Source organism: Crotalus tigris, unplaced genomic scaffold, assembly GCF_016545835.1.
Source record: "Crotalus tigris isolate CLP2741 ecotype Arizona unplaced genomic scaffold, ASM1654583v1 scf7180000019060.718356, whole genome shotgun sequence".
Classification (NCBI taxonomy): Eukaryota; Metazoa; Chordata; class Lepidosauria; order Squamata; family Viperidae; genus Crotalus; species Crotalus tigris.
This window is the reverse complement of record NW_024097351.1, coordinates 357,105-375,572: the sequence shown is the minus strand read 5'-3', so window position 1 is coordinate 375,572 and position 18,468 is coordinate 357,105. Positions and strand designations below refer to the sequence as shown.

Genomic DNA, 18,468 nt, shown 5'->3' with positions numbered 1-18,468 from the left:
CAACTTCCAGAATTCCTGAGCCAGTTCAGGAATTCTGGGAATTGACGTCCACGAGTCATAAAACAGCCAAGGTTGCCTATCCCTGTCCTAGGAGAAAGTGGCTCCTGCAAGCTTAAGTCCCAATCAATAATAGTTTGTTTTTAACAGTTATTTGCTTGGAGACAGTAGGTGGGCACTTTGCCATGCCTATTTCTCTCAGGGCCATGCTGCTGGCTCCCTCTACTCAGAGCTGACATCAGGCCCCACCCGTTGCAAGCCACGCGGTGGTTCCCCACTTCCACCCAGCGGCAGAATGCAGAGGGCGAGTCCAGCTTAGTGACCAGCAGAGAAAGAACAGGCAGGGTAGGATGGGGCGATTGCAACTTTCAACTTTCTCTATTAAACTTTCCCTACTAAACCTTCTTTCTTTTACTTCAAAGCCAGCCGTTCCTCCGCTAAAAACAAAAAAAAAAACACCAAAAACGCGGCGCTGTTCTACATTATTCTCTCTCCCCTTCGCGCATCTACCCCACCCTCCAGCCTCGTCAAGGGGGAGTTGTCTAGCTGTGAGACTACCGCTCTCCTCGAACCTGCGTGGGGCCGGCTCCTACGCGGCGCAGTCGCTTCTTGTTCCGGAGGTGCCTTAAGGCGGGAAATGAGGAGGGGGAGCGTCGGCCCCAAAGCTTCCGAAGCGAGGCCACCGCCCGCGCCTCTCTCCCTCCCTCCATCCCATTGCTGGGAAGAGGGGCCCGAATGAAAGAGGAGGCGAGCTGAGGCTTTTCCTCCGATTGCTTGTGCGCCAAAAAACCAAAAAAAAAAAAAAAAAAAAAAAAAAAAAATTCTGAGCAGCCCTTTTAAAGAGGCAGCCCGAGTTCACATAACCGTCGCCGCCTTCCTCCCCAGACTTTCAGCGCAGGCCGTTGCCGTCGAGCCCAGAAAGCCACCCCGTTTGTTGAAAGGAAGAATGGGGTGGGAGAAGAGAAGAAAAAGGCTCCGCTGACTGAGCCCTGGCAAAGATCCCTTGTGACTGTTTCGGACTGCTTCGAAACGGGGGGGGGGGGGGAAAGAAGGCTTGCGGAGAGCTGGATCAAAGAAACCGTACGAAAGGCAAGGATTCCGACGAGCACCGAGGGTGAGGATGGGATGAGGACTCGATGCGGGTTCTCAATCTCTTTCTCCCCTTCCGCCCTCAGCGCAGGCGGGGGTCATGAAGCGTCCCACGCCCCAAGAGATGATCGAACTGCAGACCCTGGGGCTGGAGGAGCAGCTGGACCTGACGCGCGGCCCGCGGGGCACGGCCGAACGCCCCGTCCGCTTAGAGCGCGCCAATGCCTTGAGGATCTCTCCCGGAAAAGTGCCCGAGCTCTTGACCCGCGTTCGCCAGATCCGCCTTCTGGGTGACGAGATCGATCCCAAACTGACCGAGGAACTCGGCGAGGGTCACCTCTTCAGATCCTGCACTCAGAGTCAGCCCACCTGGTGCGATCTGTGCGGGGAGTTCATCTGGGGCGTCTACAAAAAGCGTCTCCGTTGCATTTGTGAGTACCGGAACTTAACTTTCCCAAGTCCCGCTCGCAGAAGTTTCGAGGAGAAACAGAAGGGCGGGGGGGTAATACCCAGTGGAGGATGCATAAAGTGGCCAATTAAGGTATCATTAGGAGCTTTACAATTTGGGATGTGTTAACACCTTTGTTCCTATTCCATGCAAACCGCATCAGGTTGTTATCTTGTTTCCGGCTGAATTTTTATAACAACTGAGTAAGTCAGGCACAGATTCAGCAGGGGAAAAACTAGTTACCTAGTTTTTTAAAAAACAAAAAGAAAAGAAAGAAAAGAAAAAAGAAAAGGAACCTCTTGCATTGAAAGTACAGTATAAGAGCTGTGCAAGAAAAACAAGATGACAGATCCTCTGAAAGTGGTATGTTGCATTGGTTCAAGATTTCCTTGAAAGCTGTGTATTGGAGATAATTGCATTTCCTAAAGACTCTGTATCCAGAGCAACCATTGAACGTGGGCATGCAATATAATTAGATCTTTTCTTCTTTTCAATCTTTTTTTCCAACATTGGCAAGCTGCCTGAGAGGGGGCTAATTAGGGTGCCTGCAAATGTGTCACAGTGTGTTTGTGAGGGTCTAATGAGAGGACTGTCATGCATATTGCCTGTGGACCTGTTTCTGTTCTCCCCTTGCGATTTTGTGTAGTTGTGCATTGGGAAACACAGGATGGGCAGGATACCCTGAGCTGTGAGTCACAGAACCAGGAGAGTCAGAGAAGGGCTTAGAATGGAGCAGTCAACAAGTTTACCAGCCACTGCCTGGCTGTTTCTCCCATAGAGATTTCCTTTCTGGAAAATGTTTTGCCACAACACCTGGCCACATCTGGCCTATATTTGAACTCAATCTTTCTTTTGTTGGTTTCTTATACAAATTTTAGTCCAGTTTTGTTTAGGTTTGGGAGAATAATCTTGTTGATACAGACAGAAATAGTCCCAAGTTTGTTTATATAATTTCTTTACAACATTCTCGTCCCAAAGGTGCTTTTTCAGGAGGCAATTGGACTTTCTGCTTTTTCTTTGAAGACATTTCACTTCTCATCCAAGAAGCTTCTTCAGCTCTGATTAGATGGTGGGGAATGGAAGGATTTATATTCCTTGCAGACAGCTGGTTATTTGCATTCTTTTAGAGAGTCGTTGAGGCCACTTGGAGGTTTACCTGTGTCCTACTCAGGTGACCCTGAGGACACAGATAAACCTCCAAATGGCCTCAACAACTCTCTAAAAGAATGCAAATGACCAACTGTCTGCAAGGAATATAAATCCTTCCATTCCCCACAATCCAGTCAGAGCTGAAGAAGCTTCTTGGATGAGAAGCAAAAGATCTTCAAAGACAAAAAAGGCAATCCAGTTGCCTCCTGAAAAAGCACCTTTGGGACAACCATGACCCGGATGACTGAGAATCTCCATAGACACTTCCAACATTCTCTTGCATTGGAAAGAATAAAAATGTCTTTTTTGCTCTGTAAAGGCATGTGAATGAAAAATATGACATTATTATAATGCAACTGCAAATTACTGCTTAGAAATTGCCATGAAATTAATAAAACAGGAATCAGTATCTAAGTCTGAGAGTTTAAGGCATTATATTTTACTACATTTTTTAAAAAACTGGATCAGTTTGTAATCTGAAAACTGGTTTGCACAAACTTGAGCAAAATTTGAATTATTTTGTCCTATCAAGTAAAGTTCAGTTTACTGCAATAAAAGCAAAACAAAAGTTTTTAAAGTCCAATGGTAATCTTTGTATTTTTCTAATACATACAAACAGTTTCTAGAATCCTGCAATCACTTGCTTCCAAAATAATGTTATATCTATAATTTGATCAGATCCACACATGCATGACTCTCAAATATAACATTGTTTAAAGGACTATACTAAAAAAATACTGATTTGGCTGTGACTTGTCTGGGGTGACTATTATCTTGTCACTTTGGTGCAGTGTGTACTTTAGTGATAACATGCATGTATGAGTTCAATTTCAGGCTCAAGCATTTCCATCTGAGAAGTTACAAAGGAGCAACTCATTGAATCATAGACTTGGAAGAGATCTTGGAAATATTTTAGTCCTTGTTCAGAGCAGGAATCCTCAAGCCATCCCAAACTAATAGCTGTCCAAAATTTGTCTGAAAACCTTCGGGACACCCATGACTGTCCAAGAGGCAGGCTGTTCCACTGCTTAATAGTCCTTTTGGCCAGGAAATAACTCCTTATTTTCAGTTTGAATAAATAAAGCTTCCATGCAAAGGTTCTTACTCTACCCTTGGGTATTATGGAGAATAAATCCATACCCCCTTCTCTATGATAGCCCTTCAAGAATTAGATAACTCCGACTTCTGATTCTAGTTCGTGGCGTCCCTAGTCATATGGGGAGACTCGTCTCCTCGTCGGCTAGCCTTCCCTCTGCCGGTAGACCCTTATGCGGGTCAAAAGTCGCCCTGGAGGGCGCGACTTCTGTCGAGGAGGCTCTGCTCGGCTGCTGAGGAGCGGCGGCTCCTTCAGCTGTCTGAGCTATCTCTGAGGGCCGACGGAGAAGAAGATCAGCCAGTAAAATGGCATCACCCTGCTGCTTCAAACCGCAAGTCAAAGAACATCTAAGCTGTAAGAACCCCTGTGGTGAATCTGAGTGAGATTTTTCTTTGCTATTCTCTCTATTTTATTTTGTTTTTGATACCTGTAAGAGCCTTGTTGGAATTATTTCCCTGGCTTGAAAAGGCAGCTTCTACATTCTTTGGGAAGAAAGGCGTTCTATAAAAATAGAACAAAATTTTAAAGACTATATTTTATTTTTATATTTTTTGGGGTACAGAAAAAATTTTTTTCTTTTCCTCTTTCTAAGAACTGTACTATCATCCTATGCTGGAAGATTATTTCTTTTTTCACATTATACTTTAAAAGATAGAAAAAAGGAAATGGTGTCTGGAAAAGACCTTTTTTCATTTACTGAGGACATCTAGTGGCGAAAATTTAATACTGCAACTTCTGGTTACTTTTGAAGATGGAACAGACCTGACCTTCAAAATACTTTTGAAGAGAAAAGATAAGCTGTGCAGCTGTGGGAACTGTAGGGGTGGATATTGCCTAATTTATATCAAATATAGCCTCCACAAAAAAGAAAAAAGAGACTCTTTTTAATCACTATCAAAATGGAGAAACGTCAGTTACAATTAAACTGTACACTTATATTGGAAAATATTTATGAGGCTACTCCAGAAATATGTGCTACAATGAAAGAGTTTACTACAGAACTAAGATCCAGAAATTTCACTTCAAACGTTCAAATGGACGTCCAGGCTACATCTGACTATGGTATTAATCAAAACATACTAGAAGAGGAATCAACAGAGATAAAAGAGGAACTTATTCTATCTTACAAACCTTCCATCTGCGACTTAGAGGAACAGAAGAAGCAAAGACTGAGATTTCAAACTACAAAGCAATGATGCTTCAAGGAGGAGAAAAATAGATGTCTAATGCAGAGGAAGGGATTTCTATCCTTTCAAAGGCTACTGCAAGCAACAAAAATAGATCTACTGGCTGAAAGGGAAGCGTCTTTATGGAAACCTGCCTGGCACAGAAAAAAAGCCAGAATTAGACTGAAAAGAGAAATTTAAAATTGTGTAATGGATTAAAAGGCAATGTTGGATTTATGGATTGTTTTAAGGATTATGATTTAGAGTTAGAAGCAAGAAAAAATATGAATATATATATACGAGGGTGATTTTTAGAACAGATATTTTAAATAGATTAAGAATGTACTATTTGGAATAATAGATTTATTTTGATGAAAATTATGTATTGGAATTGAAAAAATGTTGATTTTTTAGATTGGGATGGTTTCAATAATTAATGGAGTGTTTTAAATTAGTAAGATGATCTTTTTGTACAATAACATAGATATGATAAGGCATGATAATCAGTTGGATGAAATTTTAAGTTTGTGTAATGAATTGAAATGAATTAAGGTTTAACATTATTTTTTAACTAAGATAGCTATTGTGTAGTGGAAGAAGAAATAAATGAGATTGGTGATAAAAAGAGGGATGAGAGAGATTAAGAACTAGAATACATCTGAAGGGATACCTGAACTGATAACTTGTTGATTTAAAATTAAATTTGATTATGGTAATTGTAAACTGATAAAGTTTTAAAACAGGTTTAGTAGTAATAGAAATTTAATTTAGAAATGGAATATTTTAAACGTATTATGTTATCTGAGGGAAATACAGAGGGGACAGTGAATGTATTAAGTTGAGTTGTTTATTTATGTTTTTACTTTTGAATGTCTGATTACCCAAACACCACGGTGTGTCCTGAGAACTTATTCTTAAGAATTAAAAAACCAATAAAATATATTTTAAAAAAAGAATTAGATAACTCTATTCTGTCTCCACTTCATATTTGTTTCTTTAAAACCAGGGTGTCAAACTCAATTTCATTGAGGGTCGCATCAGCATTGTAGTTACTCTCAGGGGGGGGCAGGTGGGTATGGCCAGGGTGGGTGCAGCCTACTGGGTGGGCTGGATAGAGTGGGTGTGGCCTACTGGGTGGGCATGGCCAGCTCTATATCGTTCACGAGAGGTACTTGGAGAAGTTGACCCAGCTCTTTGAGGAGCATAAGGCCAAGTACGGTCTGCCCCAAGACAAGTACCTAATGATCACCTAGCCGGCTACATTGGACCAGCCTGGGACACAGAGGGGCAATATTATTTTTTTTAGAGAATGTTTGTTGTGTGTGTGTGTATGCATGTAGATGAATGGTGGCCCTGTTATGTATAAATGTTATTATTGTATTTAGGGCGTATGAATGTGAATATTTTTATTTTTATGTATATAAATTGAGTGTGAATGTGTATTGAGTGTTTGGGGTATGAGAATGGTGGAGTCGGGGGCGGAGCCTGGTACCCCCTCTGCTGAGTGCAATAGCAAAAGTGGGGGGGGCAGGACTTACCCTTGGGCTTGGTTTGTATGGAAAGCTAGTCCGGTCAGGAAGGGAGAAGGCTGGTGAGGGTGGGGCTACTCCGGGGAGGGGAGAAGGTCGGAGCATCCCGGTTATGACTGGGATGGGCAGATATGGCGGGAGCTGAGGGGCAGGCCATCTTTGGGGAACAAGGACTCGCTATGTTAGAGCGATTCCTTGTTCCGGCCCCTCAAAAGGCTCATCCTGTAGTACTGGTGACAGGGGAGTACAGGGCCCTAATTGTAGGCTGTGTTGCTTAATGCCAGGTCTGTTGTCAGCAAAGCCCCCCTTGTCCGTGATTTAATATTGGACAGCGGGGCGGACCTGGCATGTATAACCGAAACCTGGCTGGGCCCTGAGGGGGTGTTTCCCTCTCGGAGATGTGCCTGGACGGATTTGTGGTGCTTCATCAGCCTCGACATCAGGGCAGGGGTGGGGGAGTGGCAGTCATCGCTCGGAAGTCCTTGAGTCCTCGTGGGATTCCTGCCCCGGAGGTTGTGGGTGTGAGTCCCTCCTATTGAAGTTGGGTTCACGGGTTCAGTTGGGCTTGCTGCTGACGTACCTACCTCCCAGCTGCGTTGCAACAGCCCTGCCTGCGTTGCTGGAGTCAGTAGCCGAGTTGGCGGTGGAGTTCCCCAGACCTCTAGTACTGGGGAACTTTAACCTACCATCACTCGGCGATCACTCAGAGGCGGCGCAGGAGTTCATGGCTTCCATGGCAACCATGGACCTGACTCAGGTAATTCAGGATCCGACTCATAGGGGTGGTCACACACTCGACCTTGTGTTTCTCTCGGGGCAATGGAGACATGATCTGGAATTAAGGGGAATAGAGATCTCGCCCTTGTCATGGACAGATCATTTCCTATTGAGGCTGGACTTCAGAGCATCACTCCCCCATCGCAGGGAGAGGGAGCCGACTAAGTGGTTCCGCCCCAGGCACCTAATGGACCCAGATCGGTTTCAGGAGGAGCTTGGGGAAATACCTGACTCCCTTGTCCACAATTCGTCCGGGTCCCTGGTAGCGGCCTGGAATGAGGTGGCGTCCGGGGCCCTGGATCTAATTGTGCCTTTGCGACCTCTCTGTGGTGGTGGTCCCCGGATGGCGCCTTGGTTTACTGAGGAGCTCCGGGAGATGAAGCGCCACAAGAGACGTCTAGAGCGACGTTGGAGGGCCAGTAACTCTGAATCTGACCGATCACTATTAAGAGCCTATCTTAGGACTTATTTAGTGGCGATAAGGGCGGCAAAGCGTGTTCACTTTTCCGCACTTATTGCGTCCGCAGAATCTCGCCCGGCCGCCTTGTTTAGGGTGACCCGCTCCCTTCTTAAAGTGGAGGAGGCGGAGGAACCCTTGCAGGGGAGAGCTGAGGAGTTTGTTCAGTTTCTTTCGGACAAAATCGCTCAGATTCAGAGAGACCTGGACTCCGACTGGGCAGTGCCAGCCGAGTTGCCAGGGGCTGGTCTTAGTCATGTTATCTGGAGCGAGTTTGAGCCTGTGACCCCTGATGAAGTGGACAAGGCCATGAGGGCAATGAATGCCGCCACCTGTTTATTGGACCCGTGCCCCTCCTGGCTGGTTTCTGCCAGTAGGGAGGTGACACGAGGCTGGCTCCAGGCGATAATCAACGCCTCCTTGATGGAGGGGTCTTTCCTGCAACCTTTAAAGGAAGCGGTGGTGAGGCCCCTCCTCAAGAAGCCTTCCCTGGACCCAGCTGTTTTGAAGAACTTTCGTCCCGTCTCCAACCTCCCCTTTGTGAGGAAGTTTGTAGAGAAGTGGTGGCGTCCCAACTCTTGTGATCCTTGGATGAAACTAATTATCTGGACCCTTTTCAATCTGGTTTCAGGCCCGGCTACAGCACTGAGACTGCTTTGGTCGTACTGACCGATGACCTCTGGCGAGCCTGGGATAGGGGTTATTCCTCTATCCTGGTGCTTCTTGACCTCTCAGCGGCTTTCGATACCATCGACCATGGTATCCTTCTGCGTCGTCTCGGAGAGGTGGGGGTGGGTGGCAACGTATTGCGGTGGTTCTCCTCCTACCTCTCTGATAGGTTGTAGTCGGTGTTGGCGGGCCGACAGAAATCAACCCCTAGGCGCCTTGATCATGGGGTGCCTCAGGGCTCGGTCCTGTCCCCCCTCCTTTTTAACATCTACATGAAACCGCTGGGTGAGATCATTCGGCAACACGGGGTGAGGTATCATCAGTACGCGGATGATACCCAATTATATATCTCCACCCCGTGTCCTTTCAGTGAAGCAGTCGACGTGATGTGCCGGTGCCTGGAAGATGTGAGGGTCTGGATGGGGGTGAACAGGCTTAGACTCAACCCTGACAAGACCGAGTGGCTCTGGGTCTTGCCTCCCAAAGGCCAACTGGATGGTCCATCTTTAGTCCTGGGGGGGGCAAATTTACCTCCCTCAGTGCAGGCACGCAACTTGGGTGTCCTCCTGGACTCACAGCTAAATTTGGAACAACATCTATCGGCTGTGGCCAGGGGGACCTTTGCACAGGTTCGCCTAGTGCACCAGTTGCGGCCTTATTTGGACCGGGAGGCTTTACTCACAGTCACTCATGCCCTTGTCACCTCAAGACTGGATTACTGTAACGCACTCTACATGGGGCTACCCTTGAAGGGCGTTCGGAGGCTGCAGTTGGTTCAGAACGCAGCCGCGAGAGCGATTGTGGGCGCGCCAAGGTACGCCCACGTGTCACCTATCCTCCGCGAGCTGCACTGGCTTCCTGTGGGTCTCCGGACGCAATTCAAGGTGTTGGTTATCACCTTTAAAGCCCTTCATGGCATAGGGCCAGGTTACTTACAGGACCGCATTCTGCCGCACAGTTCCCAGAGACCGGTGAGGTCCCATAGATTGGGCCTCCTTCAGGTCCCGTCGGCCAGACAATGTCGGCTGGCGGGCCCTCAGGGAAGGGCCTTTTCTGTGGTGGCTCCGACCTGGTGGAATCAACTGGTTCGAACTACTCCCACCCTGCCGGCCTTTAACAAAGCCGTTAAAACTCTCCTGTTCCGGCAGGCCTGGGGCTGATGTCCCTGGGGGGGGTGGGATATGATCGGACTCGCGGTATGACTGTATTATTTTATTGTTTTATGATTGTTTTAATTCTGTACGCCGCCCTGAGTCCTTTGGGATTGGGCGGCATATAAATAAAATTATATATAAAAAAGGGTGCCTGTGGGGGCCTGGGCAGGAGTGGGACAGATCTGAGGGTCTTTGGCAGAAGGGAGTGGGATCAGGGCAAGCACCAAGACATGGTCCATTTCTTCATTCCTCACAAAGGGTGGCACTTCCCCAGCATGCACCCAGGGGACGGGGCTGACACAGCAGAGGCTGGTTCCTTGCTGTTTCTAGACAGCCTTGTGGAGCTAAGACTGAATGTGTTTCAGTATAGATGGCCACCACAAAATTGTACATTGGCTCCTGGGCCAGGGCCAAGGCAGCGGGGGCCATTCCCTCATTGTTTCCAGGATGGCTTCGCGGGCCACATGAAACCACTTCACGGGCCGTATCTGGCCCCCGGGCCTTGTGTTTGACATGTCTGCTTTAATCTATAAGCAATTTTCTAGCTGTTCTTCATAAGTTTAGCATACAAGCCACCATCTTCATTACCATTTTCTCTATTTTTTTAAGCTTCTCAGGATCTTTCCTAAATTGTGAGAACCAGAATTGAACAATGTATTCCAGATGCAGTCTGTTCATGCAGCATAAAACTGAATTATCATTTGCCATCATTTTTATACTGTCTCTATTGATGCAACCCAAATTGTATTGCTCTTTTTTGGCAGCTGCAGTGCATTGCTGGCTTATGCTTAATGTGTAGTCTACCAAGATCCTAAATCTTTTCACAAGTTGCTGAGCTAGATATCATCTATCTTGTACCTGTGCATCTTGTCCCCCCCCCCCCAAGTTTAGAGCCTTATATTCCTTTGTACTGAAATGTGTTTTGTTGGATAGAGTCCACTGCTTGATTTTCATTTCTAGGATTTTCCCAGATACGGATGTCAAGCTGAGTCCACATCCTCCTCTCTCCTTTTCTTTCTAAAAAGTTAGAACAACATTTCCACTGAATTTCAGGAATTCTCATCTTTGGCTCTAAGACCACATTCATTAGTTACTTTGGCATCCTAGAATATTATCAATCCAGACCTGGGGATTTGAATTCATTCAAAGTTGATATGAGTTCTCTCATTAGTTGCTTATCTATTTTGACCTCATTTATCTTCTACCCTCCCCCCCCAACACACACACATACAGTGTGACTTCTGACAGACTAGATCAGTGGTGGCGAACCTATGTCACGGGTGCCAGAGGCGGCACTCGGAGCCCTCTCTGTGGGCACATGCACCATCTCCTCAACCCCGCCTCCTCCCACGGCCCCTTCCTCACCACCAGCCACCCCAGAGGAGAGTCGCCCCTGGGCACAGTCCACGTGAAGCAGCGCAGCCAAGGACATGGTAGCTGGGCAGCGGGGAAAGACTCTGCCCTTGCGCCCCGTCACATACAGATGATGCTGCGGGGCACAGGTGGAGGGTGTGGCCACCATGGCGCTGCTGAGCTGTCTGGGTGATCTGTGGCGGGCCCTGGAGGTGGTGGGTGGCCCAGTGGGCACAGTGGAGTGGGGACGGGGGTGGGGGGGCGTTTTTTGGGCACTCAGTCTCTAAAAGGTTTGCCATCACTGAACTAGACCACTTTCCTTATGCAAAATGACAGGTGCAAACAGGAATTAAGGAGTCCAGCTTTTTCCCTTGCCCATCACTATCTCACTATCTTCTCCACCCAGCAGACTGACCATTTTTATGACTTTCCTCTTGTTCTGAACATACTCAAAGAAGTCCTTGTTCTTCCCCTCTTTCTTCTCCTCCTCCTCCCCCTCCTTCTACCCCCTTCTTTTCTCACACTAATATTCATAAATTTCTCAGTGACCTGTTGAAGAGCAAAAAACTGCTTTGTACAACCCCTGCCCAAGGATTTATTCAATCCTCATACATACATTACACAAGTTGCACAGCCATTATATATGTAAAGCATACCTATATTTAACATACTTATTATTACATCGTCTATACATGCAGCTTCTCTGTTTTGCAGCATTTTAACACTGATCCCTTCTTGCCTGGTAATAATGATAGCACTGGTTTGAACTTAATTCTATCACCTTCATCCTCATTCAAATGTTTAGAATACTCCTTCTTTCACTTCAGCTCATCCCAAAGTATTTGATTGGTTTTCTTCTTGACACCATTCATCCTTCTGGAAACTCTTTATTTAATTCTTTTTATCAATTAACACTGTTAAGTGGAACCAGAGTTTCCACCTAAGTGAGGTTGTAAAGTATGATGTTACATGACTGCACTGCTTAGTGACAGTATACATGCAGTATACTCACACGTTTGGGATTCTCATGTGTAATGACATATTGTGGCAAGCATAATTTAAATATAAAACATAAATGTTGACATATAATCATTTATATAGAATGATTTATATTTATAAATCATAAATATAAATGCTGATATATAAAACTTACAAATTAAATTTCCTTATGCTAGTGGGTCAGTGATACTTTAAAAAGATCTGCTGACTACTAGGGAACGTGAACTGGAAGGTAGTTTTTGAACTCATTCATGTATTGCTTATGGCCTTATAAATATCTGGCTTGCCAATGCAAAAATGTATTGATGGGCTTGAAATTCTTTGTTCTGAAAAAAGTAGGATTCATCTTTTTTAAGCAACAAACTTGTGATCACTATAATAACATAGTTTTTGAAAATGGTTGGCACCTCTAATTTTCTGCTATTTAAGAACAAATCCTACATGATTTCAATATCACATTTTCTTCCAGATTATAATTTCTTCTTGAAACTAGACTGGTCATTGAATCATGGCTAGGCTATTCTGTTAACTGAAATAAAATAAACTAAATTTAATTAAGTTAGTTGCTTTCCAATCTGAAATGGAATATAATTGTGTTGTACTTTGGTGCACAATGCCATAATCAGAATCAGGCATGCATAAGGAAAAATGTCTTTAAATTATCGCTGAATCACAGGGCAGTATACAGCTGGTTTTTTTTCTTTAACAGGCACAGGATAGAAGGAAGTTATGTTCTATATCTTGTTACAATATGATGAAATAAATTTAAATTCTGTTGCAGTTTTTCAATATGTGATTTGATATATAAAGCCAGATCTTTCGAAAAGTCTACTTCAGAGACATTTAAAGTTTCACTAACAGAGAACTATTAATACATAAAACCTCTCCTAAGAATAACATAGCATATTGTCTGGGATCCACTTATTGCAAGAAAAGTATGGATATGGACACACTCTCTAGGTCACCAATTTTCTTACAACCTCTTCCTTTCTCTAGGTTTTGTTCTTTTTTGTTTAATAACTGGCCATGACTTGTGACAATGGACAAGTCTGGTCCTTGATAGTCCCAGCGCCTATAACATACCTTCCAAATATGTCAATAGGTGAAGGAGGAAGGGCCGGAGGGATTAACTCTGATGTAATGATATCCTCTGGTTTATGCCCATTTCTAAATTGTATTTGCAACTTGTGTAATTATTGGTTGATGCTGATTTATCTTTATTCTCCTCAATTTTTTAGCAGCCAAGTAAAAAATAATCACATCTTCTTTAAAATATATCCGTATTCACTAGCAGGAATTTTATTCTGATCCTGTCATTTTTCAGGATGTTTGCTTTATATACTCTGAACTTTGCTTTGATTTTGTTTTGGTTTTTTTTAGCGTTTTTTTTTCCTGACTTCCTTCCCTAGTCATCTGGGAAATCATTTTCTGTCTCTGGTGCAATCTAATATCTAGTTCTCCTATGCATTATATCTCACATATATCAACTGACTAATATTTTTTCTGCAAAATCAAAGACATTGTTTATGCAGTGAGTAAGGTGCCTTGATGAGTTGATATCTTTCTCCAGCTCTGTATTGATATATTCATTTCTAATGTAAGATTTTTATCCCATTTTCTCATTTGTGTAGTTAGTAGGCAAAAGTCCTGTATAAAATGTACTGGGCATTGCTTAGAGATTATGACATTTACCACATTAAAAAAAAAATGTATGTTTCTCTAATGTGGTGGATGATGTTATTAAGTTATGTAATATCACCGGCAGAGAACATACAGTACCACCAGACTCTTTATTATGTTTGCTAAGAGAAATATAGTCATCCATATATCCAATTAAGTAAAGTATATATTAACTCAAGGCCATCTTATTATGCACTAAAATCAGATGTAAATAAGTCACTAGGGAATATTAGAGTTTTTAAAAAACAGTGTGCCAAATCAGGCCCAAGTTAATTGAATTCAACATTTTATTCCTTCAATATCCAACTAGATGTTTCTGGAGAATATATTACTACCCTACGATCACAATATCATCCTCTCACATCATTCATATTCCTCAGCAACTAACATTCAGAGTCAAGCTATTTTTGATACTAACATAATTATGTAAGTATCATAATTGGATAGTCTTTGATAGCTTTATCCTTTATGAATTCGTCTAATTGTCTCTTGTAGCTATCTAGCTAGACATTTTTATAAAGATAAGTATATATTTTGTGGCAAGCCAAATATCAGGAAAAATCTGATAGCATAAGTATATTTTAAGGTATAAGCTTTCATGGCCTGCTGTTCACTTTATCAGATGTATGCATTGGTTTAACTAATACGGTATTAATATTTCCTCTATACTTGTAGTTCTAAAGTCCATTAATTTACTTTGGGTTTGAACTGGGCAAGGAATATATATGCCACTTCTGTTTATAACTAAACTTTATTCTATATATTAAACAAACAAAACAATGATACAATGTTACAACTTTACCAAAATTGTTCCATTAGAAACAAAAACAATTGAATTTAGAAAGTTTTTAAAAGAATGATTAGTTTCCCTACTTTTGTATAATTCCTGAAATTCCTTAAATTTTGTCTGCATTATTCATCCTTACTTTGTATAACAGTAACTATAGAAACCATAACTTGTACAAGCAGGAAATTGTATCCCACATCCTCATAACTAGTCAATTTTATGAGGTTTTGTTGTGGTGAAAAATTAGAGGAAAGAGTGCTATATACATTGCCTTGGGCTGTTGAGGAAAAGATGGGATATAAATCGAACAACCAAGCCATCTGAACATCCTACTGAAGAATCCATTAGATCTAAAAAAAATAAAATAGATAATTTTGTTGGCTTAACTAGTTTTAAATCATTAGAATCATACACATTTTAAAATCTGAGCCCATTGATTTTGTAATATTGGATACTCCAATTAAAGGCAAAGTAGAGGATTTTGGCTTAGGACAACCAAACCAAGAGTTTGACATAGCTTTAGAATGTAGTATAATCTAGATATATGAAATGCCACAGCAGGTGGCAGCACCTAGCTGACCCTGTTATAACACTGTGGGTCTTAATAGACCAGTTTTTTTTTTTTTTTAAGGGAGCCTTTGTACAGGAGACATCAATATACAAGCAGATGGATGTAACTGGATACAATTCTACAATTTAATGGTAATAATTTTATTCATAATGCACATAAGTGCAGTAAAGGCATAGAATAAAACCACAATTGTTCATGACATATAATATTAACCGCTATACATTCAAAGTGAAAAATAAGTGTTTGTTTATTTTACAGCAATTTCACAGGAGCCAATGTAAAAGAAGTAATCTAAGACTTTTTTAATACTTTTATACTTTAAGCACTGTAATCAAATTTTAAGTCTAATCCTGGCACAAATTTATTGCAGTAAAAGTGGCTATTCTGGGTACGTAATAGATTCAAATGACTTTGACATGACCCCAGCACAAGATCAACCAGCAGGGTTTTCAAATAACCAGTGTTTACCACCAATTTGTAGCAGTATCTTTCTTAAAACCTCAGTCCACATGGAAAAGTATGGATAATGGATAAAGCTAGGTCAGCTTTGGAGAGTTGGAAGAGAAGGCACTGTATCATGATGATTCTTTTCTTCTCTGGTCAGTTCCAATTAGTATTAGGTTGGGGAGAGGTCAAGCACAAACCCCTGCTTTGAGGGGGCTCTTAGTACTTTAGCCTCTCTTGGCTCCAATTTAATATCTGCATGAAGCCACTGAGTGAAGTTATTAAGGGCATAGGCTACAGTATCATCACTGTACTGCTAATATCCATTACAACTGGATATTATCCATCTAGGGTTGACCAAGCAATGGCTAAAAATCTGGAAGGAGGACAACAGGCTTCAACTCAAGCATAGGAAGATGAGTCACTATGGTGTTTAAGTGCCCTTGTTCTGGACATTTTTCATCTTCAGTTCTGACTGCGGGTACATTTCCCAGACAGACTGGAGTGCAGTTTGGAAGTCCATTGGATTCACTGTTCCTGCTCAAAGAACAGGTGGCAGCTATGGCTAGGAAGGTCTTTGCACAAGCTCATCTTGTGCACCAATTGCACCCATTCTTGGACTGGAAGGCCTTGCTAGTGGAGAGTCATATCTTAGTCACCTTTCATTTGGATTAATGTAATGTGCTGTACTGCAGGTGGGGCTATTCTTGAAGATCATTTAGATGCAATGGAGCAGCACAGCAAGTTTTGATATTTCTTGTTATGCTCATGTAACACCACTGCTCTTCATCCTGCATACAAGATGCTGACTATCACCTCTAAAACCCTAAATAACATAGGGCGGATTATTTGAACACTGCTTCTCTTTCATTATTTCTGCTCGCCCTACCAGATCTAACAGAGAGACTATGTTCCATGTCCTTTCCATCAAACAGTGTCCTTTTGATGGATGTCAGAGTTGTTTCTTCTTGGTGGCAGCACCAGCCTTATGTAGTAGTTGTTTGCCCAGGCCTTTGGATCACAAAGTTAGGTGAGCAAAGTTAGGTTGATGTGTTTTCTTTCTGTGATTTTTTCTTTTTTGGGTTTTAAGATTTTATATTGGGCATCAGGGGGTTTATTTTGTGATTTTTAATTTCCATATGCCATCCAAAGGTATTTTTGTGAGGTGATTGGCCATATAAATTATTTAAATAAATAAATAAAATTAATTAAAGGTCTGAAAGATAGCTTATTGTTGATTTGGACTCCTAAGCTTCTCACAGCTAGGGAGATCTGTAACATACAGGGCTGAAACTTAAAGTGTAAAACAGGAAAAGATGAGACAAGATGATCAGGATGAAACAGAATAACCTCTATTTTTCTATTTTCAATCTAAGATAATGGGAGCACATGCAATCTGAAATCCTGTGTAGGAACAGAAAGTTATGCCCACACTATATCATCCAGAGTAAGAACATCTGGAAAATGACAACATATAAGGGGTGGTTGAATTTAGAATACATAATCAGAGAGCCAGAATTAGATAAAGAGAATAATAAGGGACCCAATGACAAAGTTCAAGAAATAGCGCTCAAAGACTAGAAATAAAATGAGATATTCAGAAACATCCATTTTTAAACATTTAGATTTTGACATTTGTGAACTTTTTCATCTGACTCCTAAACACCTGCTACGCATGAGTTTCTTTCAACTTGTTTTCACAAGTATTGTAAAAAAAAATTTTCTGAAAGTGTTGATATTTCCACATATAGAAGATTATCTCATAAGTTCATACACAGAAAACTATGTAAAAATGACATCATGAGGCAAATTATGCCATTATATTCTTGGGTACCAATGTCCGATCATAGATTTTTCTATCATGATGTACATTATATAACTTGCCTCTCCATCTCAAAGTTAACTGTGAACAAGTCTGAACCAGTCAGTTTATAAAGGATGTTGTAAACCATCATATATTAAGGAAACCATAGAAAAATTGAGGAAAATTGAGCAAGCATATTTTAGTGTTTGATTGCAGTCTGTTCTGGCCGGTTCAAGATACAAGCACAAACTACTTGGAATGCACATATTGAGGGGGAAAAAAGCAATCAAGGAAGGCATTCTCTCCAGTGAGGATGGCACTGTGCCCTAGCACCATGTGATTGGCATTAGACATTCCTTTCAAATGAGCATACTTCCTAGGCAGCAGTTACAGCTCAATAAGCAGTCTCCTTCTTTAAAAATAAGGCTTTTATCTTTACAGGCAGCAGATCAGCTGCCAAAGAAAGGTGATGCACTGGGATACAGAGGCTCTTTCAGGCCTTTCATTTGAAGCATGGGAGATCCCAATCTTTATTTGGCCTGCTGTCTTTCTGCCAATAACTGTCAATGGCTGCATCCCGGAGATTAGGCCTTCGTGGAACAAAAATATCAAAATTGAAATGAACATTCTAAAAATTGTTAAAAGAAAACGCTCATTAAAATTTTGGGGTGAAAATATGAGTGAATGATCAAAGCATAATTTTGAAATTACATGAACTGCTTGATCGCTTATTTGTGACATTTCTTTTCTACCTGATTTTGTCCCTGTAACTTATGGATTTATTTTTTCCCCTTAGATTGCAAGTTCATCTGTCATTACCGATGCCGTGCTCTAATCCGACTTGATTGCAGGGGTCCCAGATATAAAAATGAGCAGGAAGAAGGCAATGAGCAGACAATAGAAAAAGACACTAATGTGGTAAGATTTTTAATAATAATAATAATAATAATAATAATAATAATAATAATAGTGGCAGTGCCTGGAGACAGCAGAATAGACAAGAAAGAACTGGAGAAGATAACAAAATACAAAGACCTACAAATAGAAATAGAAAGACTGTGGCAAAAGCCAGCAAGGGTAGTACCAATAGTCATAGGCTCCTTGGGTGCAATCCCAAAACAAATGGAGCACCACTTGGACACCATTGGCATTGACAAATTCGCTATTAGTCAATTGCAAAAGGCGGCCTTATTAGGAACTGCTTCCATCCTGCGACGATATCTGTAATACCCTCAAACATCCACATCTGCCTATCCCAGGTCCTGGGTAAGGACTCGATAGGTAGACAAAATGCCAAAT

At 42.2% G+C, this 18,468-nt stretch overlaps 1 protein-coding gene across 1 annotated transcript in view; it reads left to right on the top strand.

Annotated features, from left to right (window-relative positions):
• The first annotated feature begins 95 nt into the window (after positions 1–95).
• RASSF1 (Ras association domain family member 1) overlaps positions 96–18,468 on the top strand; it is a 39,893-nt gene continuing 21,520 nt past the window's right edge. Inside the window, exons 1-2 of the mRNA XM_039358683.1 lie at positions 96–1,517; positions 17,966–18,087. Coding sequence (XP_039214617.1) covers positions 1,187–1,517; positions 17,966–18,087 — 453 coding nt within the window. The 5' untranslated portion in view covers positions 96–1,186. The remainder of the gene's footprint in view (positions 1,518–17,965; positions 18,088–18,468) is intronic.